A 19,625-nucleotide genomic window follows, 5' to 3' on the forward strand; every position below is an offset into this window, starting at 1 on the left:
GAAAGAGGACATTAGATTGTATTCAAACTGGGTCATCGCCTAGGGAAGGCCTGAATCATCTTTTGTATTACTGTTACATTTAGTGTAGTCTAGCCAATAACGGGTCCAGTGGGGATCTGTCTCAGTTTCCCGAGCATGGATTTCTCTGCCTCTTTGGGTTTTGGGTCAGTGTCTTCTGATCCCTCCTTCCTCTCCTCCAGACAGAACTGTAGGGTTAAGCTAACGAACTTGGGGGCATCTTAGTGTCTCTTTTGCCAAATCCCTGCCTTGCCAATGATCTCCTGTCCAGTGGGAGGTGGGAGGTGGCTCCTTGATTTGTTTGGTTCTTGTTATACAGGCATGTTTCAGGATATTCTCTGCCCTGGGAGCTTCCACACTATAGCACTGTAGCACAACTTTCTTGGCCCCTGAAAGACCTGGCTGCTGGCCTGGCACAGAGCGGCCAGGCTGATGGTTTCCCTGATTTGGGGCTTGGGGGGTAGGGACTCAAGGCCTTTCTGAGGACATGAGAACCCGGGGCAGTGGTGTCCAAGGCAGAGCCTGCATGTGGTGCTCCAGTCGGTTGGGAATATAGCCTCCTCCTACCCCCTCCCAACAACTGGGCCTCGTTTCCTTTAGTTCATTCTGGAATCAGATGGCTTGTGGGAGAGTCGTTCCTTTCTGCCATAATAGTCGTATGTATTCAACCTCTTTGCTTCAGTTGATAATGATTTGTCCCATATTTCTTTTTTTTTTTTTCTGTGTTCATGTTTTATTTCAAGACTTGCCCATCACATGCTAAGTTGACAGGAGGTCCTTCAGCCAGGGAACTTGATGATGGACAAAGTGTACACACACACACACACACACACACACACACACACACACACACACACACACACACAGGACTCCATTTATGTTACTTTCACTGCTGGAGTTTTTTTAGACCTTGCCTTGAAGTAAAGTATGAGCAAAGCGATTCCTCCGTAAGTGGCCAGTACGTAATTCTTTCTGCCATTAAGGGTGTATGAATTGAAGTATTTCTTAAAACCAGTAAACTGATACTGACTGTCAGATTCTGGACCTGCCATAATTGAAATCCCGATAGCTGAAGCCTCCGCTGCTGCTGCCCCCCGCCTCCCCCCCAGTATTTCTTATGTCATTCCATTCTGTTCCTAGGCCCACTCACTTGGCCATTCCCCCCCTGACAAAGGGCTGGTACAAAGGCATGCTGGGGTATCCATTGAGCCCACCTTTGAGTGGCTCACCTTCTTAAAAGCACATGGACAATTTACAAAGAATTCCACATTGACAGCTAGAAGAGAAACTTTCTAGTGCCTTGTCCTTTCAGTTTCACATTCCCAGGACCAGATTGTGTCTGTGTCACCCAGATATTCCTGCTTCTCTCTGGGTCCTCAACTTCCTCACACGAGTACATAATGTGGCTCCACAGTGCTGCCCCACACCTTTACCTATCCTTTTCCTTCATAATTTAGCTCTGCCACCCAGTCAAAAACCTGGTACGTGTGGCATGCCTCTAGCTCACTCTCCTTTCCTCAATGAGTTCGCTCCCTGACTCCCAACATTTCCCTTCTCCCCAACTCCTGCCCGCATATTTGTGGGCTTCAACATATATATATTTGACTCTCCCTCAAATACCCTAACTGCTCACTTGCTCATCTTACTCATTTCCTATGACCTACTCCTGCATCCTCTTCAGCCACACACAAAGATAGTCATAATCTTGATCTTGCCATAACTCACAAACAGCACTGTGTCCTTGGTCAGGAAGTCAAATTCCAACCATAACCTATTGGTTTTCCATTTCTCCCTCTTCCTTCTCATACCAATCCTTAGGCTCTCTCCACACCGTGACCTTCAATCTCTGGACCCCTCAGCTCTCTCCCAGGCCACTCTCTCCTTTTTTCCCCTCATCTTGACCCCTTGGTGAACCAGTTCACCTCTACACTGACATCTTCAGTCCCAGGCCCCCTTAATCATATTGCTGATGTGCCCTGCCAAGCCTCAGCCTGGGAATACACCTGCCCTCCACCACCTTCCCATGTTTCCTGCATCTTCAAAAAACCCTCACTTTGATCACTTCCATCACTCCTCACTTCCATCCCCACTAACTGTTGTTTCCTCCCTTTGTAGCTAAACTCCTTCAAAAGGCTATTATGATAGGTGCTTCCACTTCCTCCTCTCTTTTTAAGCCTTTAAAATCTAGCTTCTGACCATATCATTCCACTGAAACTGCTCTTTCCAAGTTATTGATCTCTTAGCTGCCAAATCCTGTTGCCTTTTCTCCGTCTTCATTCTCCTTGACCTCTCTGTGGCCTTTGACACTGGATCACCCCTCTTCTCCTTGATATTCTTCTTTCCTCTCTAGGTTTTCAGGATACTCTCAATCCTGGTTCTCCTCTTACCTCTTCCTCTATGTCTCCTTTGCTGGTTCCTCCAGATCACGTCCTCTAACCATAGGTACCTCTTGGGATTCTGTCCTGGGCCCTCTGCTCTCCTCCCTCTGTACTACTTCACTGGGTGATGTCATCAGCTCTGCTGACCTCCAGTCATGCATCTCCATCTGCCTGTCAGATATCTTGAACTGGATGTCCAGGAGACATCTTAATCTCATCTTGTCCAAAACACAGCTCATTCTCTTTCCCCCTAAACCCACAACTCACTCCTACCTTCCCAGCCCCTCAAACTTGAAACCAAGGAATCAGTGTAGACTCCTCACTGTCCCTCAACCCCAACCTCCTGCATCCAATCTGTTGCCAAGGCCTCTCGATTTCACCTTTGCAGTATCTTCCCAATATGCCCCCTTCCATCCTCTGACATTGCCCCTATGGGCCTTCATCGCTTCACACTTGGACCATTGGGAGAGCCTGATGATGGCTCAGCTTGCTTTGAGTCTCTCCACACGACAAGTCATCCCCCATTCAGCCACTAAGTACTTTTCCTAAAGGTCTGACCAGGTCACCCCACCACCACCACCACCAAATTTCCAGGGGCTCCCTATTGCCTCCAAAATCAAATAAAAAATATTACTTCAGAGCCCAGCCCTTCCTTTCCGGTCTTCTTGCACTTTGCACTCTGACGTGATGCTCTTCATCCAGTGACACTGGCCTCCTCCTGGCTGTTCCACCACCAAGATACTCCAAGTCTCAACTCTTAGCATTTTCTCTGGCTGACCCCCAGCTTGGAATCCTCTTCTCTGCCTCCTGACTTCCTCAACTCAACTCAGACCTCCTCTTCTCCAGTGGCCTTTTCCAGTGCCTTCCCCCTGTTGGTGATTGCCTCTTTATTCTGTCTAGAGTTTATTTGTACATTTTTGTTTGCCTCTTGTCTCTCCCAAGCCATTGTAAGCTCCTTGGGGGCAGGGCCTGGTTTTGACTCTTTTGTTTTTGTTTTCCCAGCACTTTATACAGTGTTGGCACATAGTAGGTGCTATATAAATGTTAGCCAGAATTAGTATTATACGCATTTGCTGCATTGTTTCACCCTCAGTCACTTTGTAAGTCTGTCCATTTGTTTTCTGATTCTTTATATTCCACTACATTCATGTGTTGCTGTCTCAATCATAGAGCTAGAAGGGGCATGCTAAGGGACCAAAGGTTCAGGGACTAGCTCAGGATCACTCAGTTTGGGGGGATTTTACTTTGTTTCCAATTGTTCACAACCACCAACAATGGCACTTTGAAGCTTTCTTTTTTTTCTTTTTGGTGAGGCAATCAGGGTTAAGTGACTTGGCCAGGGTTGCACAGCTAGTGAGCTTCAAGTGTCTTGAGGCCAGATTTGAACTCGCGTCCTCCTGACTCCAGGGCTGGTTCTCTGTTCACTTCACCATCTAGCTGCCCCAAAGCTTTCTGTTTCTATAGACCCTTTCTTTTTGTGTCTTGCTTCTGTGGGATATATAACCTAGCAATGTAACCTGGACCAAAGCTTGAGGGCATTCTGGTCACTCTGGGAGCCCAGTTCCAGGTTGTTTTCCCCAATATACTGCCCTGCTGGGCTCATCTCTTTCCTCTGCCCCTCCAGCATTGACTCCAGTGTTTTTGACATCTGGGCCTGTTTGCTGGATGTGAGGTGAAACCAAGGGTAGTTGGGATTTGCGTATTGTTAGTAATTTGGAAGTCTTTTGATAATAGTTGACAATTCTTTTGAGAGCTATTTATTCCTATGTTTTGGCCACTTAGCTGTTGGGGAATGGCTTTTGCTCTTCTCTATAGCCTCGATACCAAACCTTTACCTGAGAAATTTGCTACAGAGGTTTCCTCCCCCACCCCCATTTGACCACTCTCCCATTATCCTAGTTGGCCATATCCACTGCCAGTGGGCTGGTTAATAAAGTCCCGCCAAAAGCTTCCTCGAGGCCTGATTCTGGGCCTCCTTTTCCTGGCCAGCTGGGGTGTTGGGACTAACAGGGTTGGGGAACCTGTGGCCTCATATGTGGTTTCCCACCCCTGAACTAGACTCTCTCCAGGGTTGGTCTCTTCCAGCTCTAAATTCACACTTGTGATCAGAAAGAGGCATGTTCTTTCCTGGTGTCTCTGGAGCCCCCATTTCCATCTATGCACTTCTGTACAAGTCCAGCCAGGTAGGGGCTTAAGAAACAGAGAGGCTTTGTGTAGTTTAAAGGAAAAGAGTTGAAATACAACCAATATTGTACATTTGATGTCCGTGCTTTTGGCAGCTAACGTCATAGCTAGAAAACTGTGTTCCTGGTAACAGTTTGCCAACTGTTTCAAAAATGCAAATCAAGGCCATATTTACTTTGTGTTCTCAGATAGCTAAATGGTGACCATGCTTGGTTTTTTTCGGGTGCCTCCTTTGTGGAAAGAGAGTTCATAGAATTCCCTGCATCCAACACCCCCCTTCTCCATTCTGACTTGAGACTTGACAGAAGTATGCAGGGACCCACTGCATGAATGGGAGCACATCTTTGGACTGTTGTGTGAGGCATACTCTTTGTCTCTTTCAAGTCTTAAGACTTGAATGTCCAAGAATCTTCATCTGTAATCTGCTTCTGCAAATTAGAGGGAGCCTCTTTTAATTTGTTTTTCATTTTCTTCTAATTGGTCCTTTAGGGATCATGTCAAACATAGACAAGCTGAAATGTAGGCCATCAGAAAGGATGTGGAAATTTGCTTTATTAAAAATCTCTTTAGCTTGACTGTTTAGTTCTTTAAATTAGAACTTTTACTTTCAATTAACAATTTTTAAAAAATTTTGTCTATCTATCTGTCTATTTATTTATTTATTTGTTTATTGGCGAGGCTTGCTCACAGTCACACAGCTAGTAAGTATCAAGTGTCTGAGACTGGATTTGAACTCGGGTCCTCATGACTCCAAGGCAGGAGCTTTATCCACTGCGCCACCTAGCTGCCCCAATAAGTATTTATTTTTCTCTCTCCTCCACACCCAAATGGGGGGGGGGGGCTACGCGTGAAATACAGCCATGGGAATAGATTACATATCCCCAAAAACCAGATCTCCACGTTGTCCATACCCAAGCCTTTCTCATTCTGCAAGTAACATAGTTCATTTGTTCTCTGGAACCTTTCCTGGTTGTTCACTGACTGCATTAATCAGAATTTTTCTTTTTTTCTTTCTTCCTTTTTTTAAAAATCTACAATTCAGCCTGACTTTGAATAGTATACTCACTACAACTACTTAAGCCCTGGGAAAAGCGATTCTGTTTTCAAAATGTTGGTGGGCATTGGAGTCCAATCATTTCCATTGAAGTAGCTGTTTTGCTAGAGAAACTAATCCTCTCCTGTCTAGCCCTGGCAGGCCCACTGGAATCCGGGAAAGAAATTAAGTTGCCATTTCCAAAGGTTCTGGGTTTGTCCTTGTTCCTTTGAGATGGTTGCTGGGGAGCTAGTCTTTGAAATCCCATATTAACATACTTCTCATTAGTGCTTCTCTTTCCTCTCCCCAACCCCGTTTAGAATTTAGCACAGTGAGACTGCGGAGGCCATCTCTTAGCTCTTTCAGGGCCAGCCTCGATATACTTTGATGGTGCTGCTAGTGGAATGAGGAGCAAGGCTGAAGCTGGGAGCTTCAGTGTTGGTAGAGTTGGGTGTGCAGGCTTTCCTTGGCAGAATTTCTGATTCTTTGTCATTGACCCCGGAGGGATGTCCTCCTTTGAGCAGTTCTGGGCTTTTGTTCCCAGCCTGAGTCAATTTCCTGTTTCTTGCTGTTAGAATTAAGAAGAGAAGTTGTAGTTTGGAAGGGAGGACAATGGCAGGAGGATATGGATGATGGATGGATTTTGAAGAAGGTTAGAGGTAGTTAGCTGTCATTAAAACAAAACAAAAAGCAGATTCTTTAATTAAGGAGTTCATTTTTGGTCGCCAAGGGAAAGTCATTGTAAAGACCTCTTTCTAGATGACTTGTTTTTTTAGTGACCACATTGTCCCAGGTTTCTGGAATTTAGGGTTGAAAGGGACCTTAGTGATCATGTTATACCCCACCCCCAAAACCACCAATAAAGTGACTCAGGCAGGAAGGAGGGGGCTTAGCTTAAGGGTCAAGAGAGGCACCTGCAGTTCTTGTCCAATTCCCTCCAGAGCCCGAATGAGAGCTTTAGCCAAAGGGATGAACATTGTGGCATCTGGACTCCCTGCCACAGGGTTATTTGCTTCCTTTGAGATAGCAGATTACTTGTAGCTTTTTCCAGTAGGTTTTTATTGATATCTTTTTGTCTGTACGTCACCCACATTTTCCCAGGTATCATTCTTCATCCCACTACCTCCCAGTGAGCCATCTTGTAGAACAAGACATTTTTCAGCATGTTGGGAAAATGGACAATGTTCCAAACTCCTGAATACCCTCTCTTCCTACCTCCCTGCCCTCTACAAAGGAGAAAGTGGTTTTTTGGACAACGTTATCAGTGTGTGTGCGCGCACACACACACACGTTAGCTTAGTCAAGATAAACCAACCCTCACATTAGCCATGTCCCAAAATGGCTATTCCTTTCTGTGCCTTTAGTCCATCATCTTTCTGGCCAGTTTTCTCATTGGGCCTCAGGAGTCGCAGAATCACACAGCATCATAGATTTAGAGCTGAAGAGAGGACCTTTGTCTTTACAGAGAGTTTATGTGATTTGCCTAGTGTCACACAGGATTAGAGTAGTGAGTGACAGATAGGATTGAAACCTTGGATCCTTCCAACTTGGACTCCTAATTCAGAGTACTTTCCACATCAACATAGCTTTTCTTTTAATTAAATGTTTTTTATCCTGAACTTGAACAGCAAAAAAAGAGGATTGTATATGAAAACTTTTTTTAACTATGTAATAAATACTTTATGTTATTTGCAGAACTGTCCTGTTTGTGCTTCCTTCCAAACTTATGTTTTCTTCTGTCCACTTAAAGAATGTTTCAGTGCTCCCCCCTTTTTACAATACTGCTGCTACCCCTCCCAATAAAAAAGAGGGGGAAGGTGCTGAACTCTTGTAATAAGCAGAGTCCAGCCCAGTGAATCTACCCAGAGGCCATGGCCACACGAGTAGTGAGTGGGTCTCTTTCTGCACTTTGAGTCCATCCCCTCTCTGTCAGGAATGGGTAACATGCTTCCACATGGATCCTCTGGAAACACTCTGGTTCATGGTCTTTGAAGTATGGCTGTTCCTTGGTGTGAACTGTATTCCTGGTTCTGTTCCTGCTGCCCAGAATTCTCTGAAATCTACTTTTTCATCATTTCCTCTGGTGTAATAATATTCCATTACATTCATACTATAGTTTGTATGGCCATTCCTGAGTTACTGGGCACTATGGTTTCCAAATATTTATTTGATTTTATTTTCCTTATAATTCCCCTCTTCAGGATTGGGAAGATTTTCTTCTAGCTGTTCTCACATGATATTATCATCTCTCTAAAACTTACCCCCTCTGTATCCATTTCAGATAAGAATGAGAGTCATCTGGTGTCTTCCCTTTACTTTTTTCTTCATGTTCTTGTTTGTTTTGCGTTCTTGTTATTTATTTTTGTGCCTCTTATTCTCACATTTCCCAACTAGGACAAGTTCTGTGTTCTTCTTTCTCTTTCTGTTACTGTATTCCATTTAGACTCCCTTCCTTTCCCTTCCCCCACCCCTTTAAAATCCTCAGAACAGAACTAATTTGCCTTCCAGGACACTTCCTTATATTTTACTCCCTCAATACTCTTTAAAGGCATTTAGAATCTGAAAGAGGATACTTGTTTCTTCTCCTAGCAGAATGTTAGCACATCAGCTACTTATAATTGCTCAAATACATTGACCTTTTTTAGGTGTCTCTGAATTCTAGTGTTTGCATTTCAAAGTTCCTACTCAGATTTGTTCTTCTCATTGGGAACACTTGAAATTTCTTTATGCCATTAAAAGTACATTTTTTCTTGTAGGTTGATAACTTAGCTTTACAAGATTATTCTTGGTTGATGAGCTGTTATCTTTTGCTTTTTGGAATATTGCATTCCAAACTCTCCTCATTTATAATCGAAACTGAACAAGTCTTGTGTGATCCTGACTGTTTTGCCAAATTTTTTTTTCCTTTGATATGGAAACTCTGGATCATGGCAGACATTGAGAACTGCTTTCTGGAATTGGTCAGTGGATTCTTTCCATCGTCACTTTGTGCTTGGGCACTAGATAAATGCTTATTTTCTTCCCTTCTGTCAAAATCAAAAAAGGGAATTGCCATAACACCTTAAGATTGAGTCATGTAGCAAAAGATGGACAGTTTTCCAAAAAGTCAAACTTGTTAACTGCTATCTTGAAAATGGTTCCAAAGCACTGACAATCAGACAAATGAAAATTAAAACAATTCTGAGGCACCACCTGACATCCATCAAATTAGCAAAGATGGAAAGAAAACCTCATCTGTTACTTTCATTTAACGCCTTAGGGTTCATCAAACCCTCTTTTTCGGTGAAATCACTGAGGAGTCAGTGCCTGGAGAGGGAGACTAGAAATACTTCTCTTTTGCTCCCCAGTGTGTTCTACCTAGGTACCTGAAACCTGTCATAGCAGTGATGGGTATAGTTTGCCTGCCTTCTCTATCCAATAGAAAATATATTTCTTAAAATGAGTTATCTTTTTCAATTAGCTACTATTAACTTTTTTTGAAGTAGTATTTTTTTCCAATTAAATGTAAAGATAGTGTTCAGCATTCACTTTTATAAGATTTTGAGTTCCAAATTTTTTTCTCCCCACCCTGTCCCCAAGTTGGCAAGCAATCGGATATAGACTCTACATGTGCAGTCATATTAAACATTTCCACATTAGTCATGTTGTGGAAGGAGAATCAGAACAAAAGGGAAAACCATGAGAAAGAAAGGGGGGGAGGGGGAGAAAACCATATGCTTTGATCTACATTCAGACTCCATAGTTCTTTCTCTGGATGTGGACAGCATTATGAGTCTTTTGGAATTGTCTTAGACTGTTGTATTGCTGAGAAGCTAAGTCTGTCAAAATTAATCATCGCACAATTTAACTTTACTTTCTTAACACTCCTACCTTTCAATGAAAGAAAACAAAAACAGAACCCTATTAACAAATGTGCATAATCAAGCAAAACAAATACTATTCCCAAAATGTATGTCCCAGTCTACTACTTGAATGCATCACCTCTCTGTCAGGAGGTGGGTAGTATATCTTGGTCTTCTGGAACCAGAAGTGGGCATTGCATTGATTGGAATTCTTAAGTCTTTCAATATCATTTGTCTTTACGATTCTGCCATACTTTGATAACCATTTAGGGGCTGGGAAGAGGGATTCTGCTTTCAGGATGTTTGTGGGCATGTGTTAAGTACCATGCTTTGTTCGGCCATTCTCCAGTTGATGAGTACCCCTCAGTGTCCTTGCTACCACAGAAAGAGCCACTCTAAATACTTCCATACATAGGGGCCCTTTTCCTCTTGCTTTGGTGTCTTTGGGGTCTGGGCCTAGCGTAGAGTTATCACTGGGTCCCAGGGAATGCACAATTTACTGACATTTGGGAGCATAGCTCCACCAACAGTACATTCCTATGCCTGTTTTCCTGCAACCCTTCCAACGGTTGGCATTTCCCATTTTTGTCACCTTTACCCTTGTGATGGTTTTGAGGTGGAGCCTTAGAGTGGCTTGAATATTTTCATGAGTTTTCTAATTATTAATAATTTGGAGCACTTTTCATATATTTGTTGGCACCTTGGATTTCTTTCTTTGTGACCTGCATAGATCATATCCTTTATCAAGGAATGGCTCGTCGTATTGCAGATTTGAATCGGTTCTTTATATATCTTGGAAATGAGACACATGTGAGAAAAACTGATATCAGAAAATCCAACATGCAGGTTGGATTTATACCAAAAATTCAGAGTTGGTTCAATATTAGGAAAACTATAAACCTGATAGACCATACAGATAGTGAGGACATCAAAGAAAATGCTGTTATTTTATCAGTAGATGCAGCAAAGGCTTTGACACAATACAACTCCCATTTCTCTTGTTAAAAATACCATAAAACATAGTAAGTGCATATTTATTTAATATGTTAAATAGTGTATCTAAAACTAAGATCCAGAATATTATGTATAGTTGGTATAATTTTAAGCCCTTTCCCTTGAGATCAGAGTAAAGTAAGAGTTGTCCATTCAACGATTGTTATTTGGGTTAGTGCATGAAGTGCTAGATTCAGCAAGAAGACTAAACACTTTGAAAACGATATAACTAAAGCCAACTAAAATTAATGGGGAAAATTAGTTCAGCAAAGTTACAGGATATGAAATACATCCGGATAAATCCCAGCAGGAGGAAATTGCATTTTAAAAAACTATGGAGTTGTGTAACATACTTTGGAGTCCACTTACCAAGACATCCATGCACAGAAGAGCTGTCTAAATACAACTCTGAAATACTCTTTGGAAATAGACAGACCTAAATAATTGGGGAACTATCAGTTGACCATAGGTGGGCTGAGCCAAGAAAATAAACCTTTCAGTTGCCACTGGATCACCCCCACTTTTCCTGAGATCAGTTTATCAGGGTAAGAGATCTGGCTGGGGGTCCAGGAAACTTACCTGGTTTGACCTTCATTTTGTCTGGCCACATTGTGGGGGGTTCAGTCATTACACATTTTTTAAATACTATGTGCAAAATGAGCTAGAGGTCAAAACGTTCTAACTGGAATGGAGTCTTACGTTGCACTTACTATGTTTTATAGTATTTTTGAAAAGAGAAATGGGAGTTGTATCGTGTCAAAGCCTTTGCTGCGTCTACTGATAAAATAATAGGATTTTCTTTTGATGTCCTCACTATCTGTATGGTCTGTTGTCAGCTTTATAGTTTTCCTAATATTGAACCAAAGCTGAATTAGTTAGCAGTTGTAGTTTCCAAGTATGTCACAAATGTTATTTTAAGATATTTGTTTCCTTTTCTTGGGAATTTCAGCTTATAGGCCAAGGTGGGACCCAGCACCCAACAATCATGTCAGTAAAAAGCAGCTTAATTTGGGTAGGGTGGTAGGGAGGAGTTGGTTTTTAGAGAAATCTCCTATTTCCTTCATTATGTTTACAAATGGAAAACTGGAAGCACTATGATCAATGCAGTGACCGTCTGTCATTCCATAGGAACGATGATGAAGTGTATCATTCTTCTGACATATAGTTTTGTATAGAGTCATTGAAGGAATTTGTTTGGCTTTGACGGTGAATATTTATTACTGTGAATTTGTTTTTCTTTTTTCTTTTTTTTCCAGGGGAATGGGGGAAAGAGAAAATAGATTTGTGTTAATTGAGGGGGAAAAACCAAACATTTAAATACAGGGATTGGGGGCTGCTATGGCATAGCATACACCTCCCCCCCCCCTTTTAAGGCAATTGGGGTTAAGTGACTTGCCCAGGGTCACACAGCTAGTAAGTGTCAAGTGTTTGGGCTGAGGCTGGATTTGAACTCGGGTCCTCCTGACTTGCCCCTTATGGCATACACTTTCAAATGAGGTTACTGCATTGTTGTTCCTCCCTCCGCCAGCCAACATAACAATATCTGCAGCCCCACACTTGGGCATACCAAATCTGGCATGGGCTGGGGCATCTTCTTGCTCTTTTCTTTGGAGCCATTTTGTCGATGCTGTACCATTCACTTTGGGGTGTTTTCTGTGTGTGTGCACATGCTGCTTCTTTCCATTGAAGTTGTTATAGTCATTGTGTACATTGTTTTCTGGCCTCTGCATCAGTTCATATAAGTCTCCTCACGCTTCTCTACATTCCTCACCCATGTTTCTTATAGCAGCACAGTAATATTCCATGACATCACGTACCTCAATTTGTTCAGCTGTTCTGCAGTTGATGGGCATTGACTTTTTTTCCAATTCTTCACTATCACCAAGGGTGCTGCTCGAAATATTTTGGTGTCATTGTGTGGACTTTGATCTTATCAATGGCTTCCTTGGGGAACCCAGTCAGAGAATCTCTCTAGGCCGGACACAGATGTTTGATTTACACACACTTATGGTTTTTATCTGCTTGGAGCCCTTGGAGCTGATGATTACTTGGCTTCTGCTCTGTCCGTGTCTGCTTCCAGCATTTTCTCCTTGGGCGATCTTTAAAGAGGTTTAAACTGTGAGTGTTGCCAGCTTATTAAAACCTTAACTCTTCTTGCTGTCTATTAATTAGACTGTGAACTCCTTGAGGACAGGAAGCACTTTGGCTTCTCTTTGTATCCTTAGCACTGAGTACAGTGCCTCGAACACAGCAGGCACTTCAGCAGTGCTGGTTAACCTGACCTGATCTGATCCCCTGGCCCTGAGCATAGCCTGCTCTTTTTTCAGTGGAGCAGCTTGATTCCTCCTGGCCATTACCCCATTTGCACTACCTTGCTCTTGGAGAACCCAGGCAGACTTTGAAGACATCTCCAGTGGGTCGTTGGAGCTGCATCTGCATTCTTAGTTTGGCTGGGAGAAAGCATAGCTGTTGTTTGTTGTTCAGTTGTTTGGGTTGTGTCCAGCTCTTTGTGACCCCATTGGGGATTTTCTTGGCAGAGATACTGGAGTGGTTTGCCATTTCCTTTTCCAGCTCATTTTCCAGATTTAGGAACTGAGGCCAACAGGGTGGAGTGACTTGCTCAGAGTCACACAGCTAGGAAGTGTCTGAGGCTGAATTTGAGCTCAGGTAGATAGGCCCAGCTCTCTTATCCACTGCAGCACCTCCTAGCTGAAATATACTTAAAGGTCTTTCAAACCCTAATTTGAGTCTGTCAGTAAGATGGTTTAAAGCTTCTACTCTGAATAATGAAACTAGAGCAACCAGATGGAGTGGGGATATTTGGCTGAACATCCACCCACCCCATTTTCCTTTATTGTCTTTTTCATTTCAGCAACAAGTTGTTGATGACCCTTCTTGAGTGCCAGGACTGACCTTCCACTATTTGCCATTCCATTGACAGATAACACAGTAGACTGAGCCCTTCTCATTCTTTTTGGGGTCAGTACAGCTAATTGGGAATCATATCTCAGTGACCCACATTTAAGAGCCCCCAAACTGCCCCTAACACTTTGGATTTTTAACAGGAAGTGAAGAGTTAATCTCTATCACTCCCAGGATGTCCTTAATATCTGGTACACCACCTTGAGCACATTGGGACCATTGTGCCGGAGGTTTTGCTGTGTGGTCACTCACTGATCAGTTCTTGTGGCCTTGGAATCCTGTGCAAGGCAGATTTGGTGACTTAATGGTGGTCTTTGCTTATTGTATGTTACTGAGGTTGCAGAATTGTGGGCAGCCTCATGTGAAGCATGTTCCCCCTCACTGGAGGTCAGAGTGTTGGCTGCTCGCTTCCGAGGAGCTAAGACCACGTACTCTGTCACCACCTTTAACAGACTGTGGGCTTTTAATCTGGAGAAGTTGAACCTGGTTCTTTCCAGACCTCAGTGTTTCTAGTTGCTGGGTTGTTGTAAAAGAACTGCTGATTGGTTCCCATTACTAATGGAAAGTGGGAACAAGTTGTCTCTCCTCAGTGACCGGATAGGAAAAATGGTTACTGCGGTTACTTTTCACTCTGGGACTCTTGAGTGGGCTGAGGAAGAGGGATGATAAGTCTTTTTCCTTTGGAGCTACTTGATTGAGTTTTTAGAATGTTGCCATTGGTGGCACTTTGTTTTGGAACACTTGTCTTCAAGATCAGGGACAGGGTTTAGACAGGCCCAGAAGCAGCTTAGACACTGGGACTCCCCTCTCTCCAAGTTCATCCGGGCCAGTTTTGTCTCATTTATCAGCTCTAAAATGGAACAGTTTTCTCGAAAGTTGCTAACCAGAGTAACATTTGCCTGTGTGGGTATGTCAGTGTCTAAATTCAGCAAGTGATGATTTTCAGAATGTTTGAATAAATTTGCTGCCAGTTGGAGGCTAGTGGTCTTTGTGGATAGACTCCCTACCCATAGTTGCCAGTTCCTTCTGCACGGTCACCATTGCCTCAGCCAGCACAGAATTAGCCTATGGATTTGAAGGCTCCTTATGTTTGACCCCATAATGTATAGACCAGAATTGGTATCTGCAGGGCTTGGCAGTTTTAATTTTACTAACTTTATGATTTTCTTTTAGGGACACACAGAAAATTTCCAAAATGAAGGTGGATAGGACTAAACTGAAGAAGACGCCTACTGAGGCTGTGAGTATTTGAAGGAAGGTCTTTACCTGGGGAAGATTGTGGCCCTTTCCCTGAGTGAACCCCCCCCCCCCAGTGCCCAGCCTGAGATGTTGGGTTCACTTTGTATTCATCAGCCTCCTTGCCTTCATGAGGACAGTCCTCAGATACGAGGCCTCACTTAGAATGGCCTCCCATTTAGGTCCCATACACTATGACTGGGAGCTATGTCTCTTCTCTTTCTCCTGTCGGTGGGGCTGAAATAGTGAGCTATACTCTTCTGACCTCCATGGTCAGACAAAGTGTAGCTTAACCTCTGGCCCACCATGCTATTCGAATGTCTCCTTTTCAACTCATTTTGGTAACCCAGGTCCAATTGTGCACACTCCTAGCTCGTTGAACCTGCCATGTGATTTTAAGATGGAGTTAGCTGTTGGCCAAATTGGAATTGCAATGTTAAATTATGAGAATGGCCCGGTAAATTTAGTGGCAGCCCCAGATGCCAGATAAAGTGATTGTTATTGGCTAGTCAGAAAGCTATCTAGCCCAAGATCCTTCAGTCAGAAATAGTGGTACCAGAACAGGCAGCCTTTGAACATGGAGGAAGTCTTGGGTGGTGTGTGTGTGGGGTCTGAAAAGCCCAGTTTTGCAGTGGGATCATTCTAGAAGAATAGAGGCTTTTGAAGGGAAAGAGCCTCTCTTAGGAAGTTGCTCTGTCATCTGCCACAGAGGCATGGGGCTGATGAGGCATGAGAGCCACCGGGTTGGCTTTAGGGCTTTGGGTTTGGTGTAGGAGTTAGACTGTAGGGTGCTCAGGGCCAGCCAGCCCCAGAATTTAGACCCTGCATGTGTTAACAGCTTCCCAAAAATAATAGTGCTCTTGCTTGGCTAACATGAGCTGTGTGGGAGAAAATCCTGGCACTTTTGGTACTGGGATAACCTCTAGTACCATTCCTGCCAGTACCCTACTACTTTATTGAAGATGGAACTTAAGCCTGTCGGAAGGCAGGATGAGGTATGAGACCTCAGGTCTTCTGACCTTTCCACAGCTGCTTCTTCTAATGACTTTGATGTGGGAAAGAATCCCACAAAAGAGGGATTGACAAAGTCTGCACTCTGTGCCAGGGACGCCAGGACTCAGCATGAGGGAATTTGAGAGAGAAAAATGGGAGAATATGAAGAGTGGCAAAAAAGAGGAGACCCACGGCTTTAGATCTGGAATGGACTGTCTTAGTTTACATCTGAGGAAACTGACCCATTGTCATTGTCTGCAGTCACACAGGGAAGAAAACAGTCAAACTAAAGTTCGAAACCTGCTCATCTGATTATGTCTCCCAGGTAGCAGTAGGTTTGAAGAAGGAAATTGGAAATGGTCATGAGACAGCAAAGTGGGCTCTGTGTGCTGTGACCTGGGTTGCTTTCCTTTTTGCTTCTTGGAGCCATCTCCTCTTATGAAGCCCTTCCTAGACTTGGGGTGCTTGTAGGAAGGGCCCTCAAATTATGGCAAATTCAGCTCTGATAATGACCTTTCCTGTCCAGCCCATTATTCGGAGCAATGCCTGCTTCCATGGTGACGGAGCCCCAAGAGGGTGAAGGAGACCACTCTGGGTAGGAACTTGTAGGCAGGGACCCCAGTCTGAGTACAAAACTCTGCAACTTCCCTCCTTTCCCTCCTCAAAAAAGGGGAGGGGCATTTTGGGCCTCTTAATTTGTTATGGATCCCACTTACTGCCTGGTTATATATCTGATTGAACCTCAGGTTGATGTTGCTGCAGGTAGGGAGGGGAGTGGAATTACTTGAAAAATAGACAACGAGGTCTCCAGTATCTCCATTAATGAGAGTCCTTGTCTTTTCTTTTAGCCTGCAGATTGCCGGGCTCTTATAGACAAACTTAAGAGTTGTAATGATGAGCAACTCCTCTTGGAACTTCAGCAGATCAAAACCTGGAATATTGGAAAGGTGGGTAGGCTGGCCTAGACCATAATCTTCCACACAAGGACAACTTCCTGGGGCTTATATGATGTGCCTTGGCCCCCCTCAAGACCAACCATGGCCACTCTCGTCCTTGGAAATGAAGAACAACTGTAGCTTAGGGAGCACCTTTCTACCCTACATACAACAGGCCCTTTGATCCAGAGTAGTTGGATTTATGAACCACCAAAAAAGAGATGGCAAGTGAAATTGTGCCCATTGTTGATGACAAAAACTTGGTTGGTTCTGAGCTTCCAATGCTCAGTTGCTCTCATTTTCCAAGTACATTTTGGGTGATAAAAACTAGACTAAATGTTGATGCTAGTGAGAAACATTGATGATACTTGCGTGCAGTCAAAGGCTTTTTGCTCTGTTAGCCCAAGTTCACTCAGGAATCTTGCTATTTGCTCCAGATAGATGAATCCTAGGTAAGAAAGATAGATGTTTTTCCTCTGAAATTGAAGCAAGCAGAGCCTTTTCACTTTGGTAGGGATAAACACTCAGATGTTCTACATTTCCCACTGAGATGACATTGGTCAAGAAGAAGAGTTACTTGGGGTACCAGGTTCCAGCATTAGGCTAGGCCCATGAAGCCATCCTGGGGCTCTTTGGCTCTAGCAGGAGCAGGAGAGTGATGGGGATGAGCAAAGGTGCTTTGGGCAACAGACCCTTGCCAGGGTTCAGGGACCACAGTTTGTATGTGCTTGTCTATGCCCTCTTCCTTCTCTTTTGCTTTTCCAGTGTGAACTATACCATTGGGTGGACCTGTTAGATCGATTCGATGGGATTCTGGCGGATGCTGGACAGACTGTGGAAAACATGGCTTGGATGCTGATGTGTGACAGGCCTGACAAAGAGCATCTGAAATTACTGCTCTTGGCAGTCTTGAACTTTACTGCCCTGCTCATTGAGTACAGCTTTTCTCGGCATCTGTACAGCTCCATAGAGGTACGTGGGAGAAGTGGACCACTCCCTAGTGACCTGGCCTTGATTCTGTCCCCTCGTGTTTGGATGGACAAATGGAAAAGCATTTCTTGAGCACTTACTATGTGCTAGGCACTGAGCCAAACACTTGGGGTACAGTTCCAAAAGCAAGACAGGCCCTGTTCTCCAAGAGCTCCCAGTTTCCACACGTGGGTGCTTTCAACTACAGGCCTGATGAAAAACCCTCCTAGTCCTTAGGGTGCAGGGGCAAAGCCAGTGTCATCTTTTGTGTCATTTTCCATTAATAAATCCACTGAACCATTTGATAATGCTGTGGATGTTGGTGGTGATTGCTTTCTTTCCCTGGTCTTCAGTGACCTGGCATTACAGAAAAGGGTTAACTTCCTAAATGTTGATTACTTTTGGGGGAGGAGTTAAATTCTAACTGAGGCTCTTGGACTCACTTCCCCTTGCTGGCCATTGGACTACACATGGTGGTGGCTTCTGTCTCTGCCCTCAGGGCACCTTGTTGCTTCAGTGAGGTTATATAAGTGGTGATCACTAATTTGGGTGGGGGGGGGGCAGATTTATTATGGTCTCTTAGCCCGTGGTGTGAAAGGGCTGGTGCATCTGGGAATATTTCTGCCTGAAATTGGTGCTCTTTTTTTGTCCTGGGTATTTAAAAAACCAGCCAAACAAAACTCAAGGTGCCAAAAGGCACTTTCCCAGCCTTCCTGGAAAGACTTTTAGGAAACTCTTTATTTTTCTCCGTGTATTAACAGCATAGTCTTCTTTGTGCTTGCCAGTGGCTCACCCTTCTCACCCCTCTGCCCTTAGACACTTTTGCGTGTCCAGAGCACTTCTCAGCGAGGCCTAGGTGCCCCTTGGGAATGGACAGCAAGAAGAAATGGAGCTTAGTGCCCATGTTTGTTCTGTTGTTCTTCCCCTTTAGAACTGAGTCTGAGCTTGGCAGTAATCTTGCCAAATCTTTGAGGGAAAACAGTGAAAATGAAGGAGCAACAGACAAGTCTTAAGAGATCGGGGTGGGAGAAACTTGAGTGTGAGCAGTAGTGAATGGCAGCCCCTTCCAGGAGAGCATTGACCTCTACTGTAGCCCTGCTCTAGGCGAGGTGTGTCCTTGGGGAAGTGCCGGTGTTTCCTGATCGCTAAATCTGAAGAAGGTACAAGTGTAGAATTACACCTGCAAGTCATGTTAGAGCGCATTTAGTCCAGTCTCCATATTTTACACTGAGGCCCCAGGCAATAGAGTAAGTGGTTCATTCCAGGGCCATAGAGCAGTGGGCAATGTCAAGGCATGGAGCTGCTGCCGCCAAATCTGGGGAACTTTAGAAAGATTACACTTGGCTATTCCACATCCAGTAGGGCAGTCCACTCTATCAGCAGATCAGAAAGTGCTGGACATGAGACAGGCAAATTCCACGAAGAGAAAACCAGAGTGAGGTAGTGTTAGCAAAGATAAGAGTTGAAGAAGAACCATTCTGGGAACTTTGGAATTTTCAAGTACATTTTTCCTGTTGTTTATCTCCTACATGTTCCCCTTTCTCCTCTCTTCAATCCCAGAAAGCCACTATTTAACCAAACATTTGTTTTTGTAATGTAATAAATGTAGGCTGAGTGCCTGCATGTACTGGTGCCCTTTGGTTTTTATCTAGCCTGCCCACTAGAAATGCTGTCCTCATGACAAAGTTGGACAGACCTGTGGAGCAACCAAGTTGCACAGGGTCTGGAGTATTTCCTGCCTCTTTTTAAAACTCCATCCGGTATGGGCTCCACATGGCCTGGGCCTTCAACTAGCCCCACAAAACAGGGCAATCTGGAAGGCTAAGCTGGGGAAAACAGGCAGCAGGAGCGATTTGCTTTTGTGCTTCATTTAGTCCTCTGCTGGCCATGACCTTCCAGCACCTGCTTCCAGAAACTACTCTAGAAACTTGTGCTCCCTGTTTGGAAGGACCCTGCCACTTCCTGGGACCTCAAGGGCCAGACTAATGTGCGATCCTGGACTCAACTGCCACGATGGCCCCAGGGAAAGTCTGGGCTAGTTGGATGTCTTCGCTTAGACGTGTCCAGCTTTGGGATTAGCTCCTTTTGTTTCTCTGAGCCTTCATCTTTTCCTCTCTGTTGA

At 44.1% G+C, this 19,625-nt stretch overlaps 1 protein-coding gene and 1 pseudogene across 1 annotated transcript in view; one reads left to right on the forward strand and one right to left on the reverse strand.

The window, feature by feature from the left end:
* The window catches only part of HUWE1 (HECT, UBA and WWE domain containing E3 ubiquitin protein ligase 1), a 103,800-nt gene that overhangs the window by 9,117 nt on the left and 75,058 nt on the right, over window positions 1-19,625 (forward strand). Inside the window, 3 exon segments of the mRNA XM_078147895.1 lie at window positions 14,544-14,610; window positions 16,448-16,546; window positions 17,300-17,506. Coding sequence (XP_078004021.1) covers window positions 14,566-14,610; window positions 16,448-16,546; window positions 17,300-17,506 — 351 coding nt within the window. The 5' untranslated portion in view covers window positions 14,544-14,565.
* On the reverse strand, window positions 791-1,097 carry LOC110203541 (ATP synthase F(0) complex subunit k, mitochondrial pseudogene; annotated as a pseudogene).

Source organism: Phascolarctos cinereus, unplaced genomic scaffold (assembly GCF_003287225.1).
Source record: "Phascolarctos cinereus isolate Bilbo 61053 unplaced genomic scaffold, phaCin_HiC Scaffold_8;HRSCAF=390, whole genome shotgun sequence".
Classification (NCBI taxonomy): Eukaryota; Metazoa; Chordata; class Mammalia; order Diprotodontia; family Phascolarctidae; genus Phascolarctos; species Phascolarctos cinereus.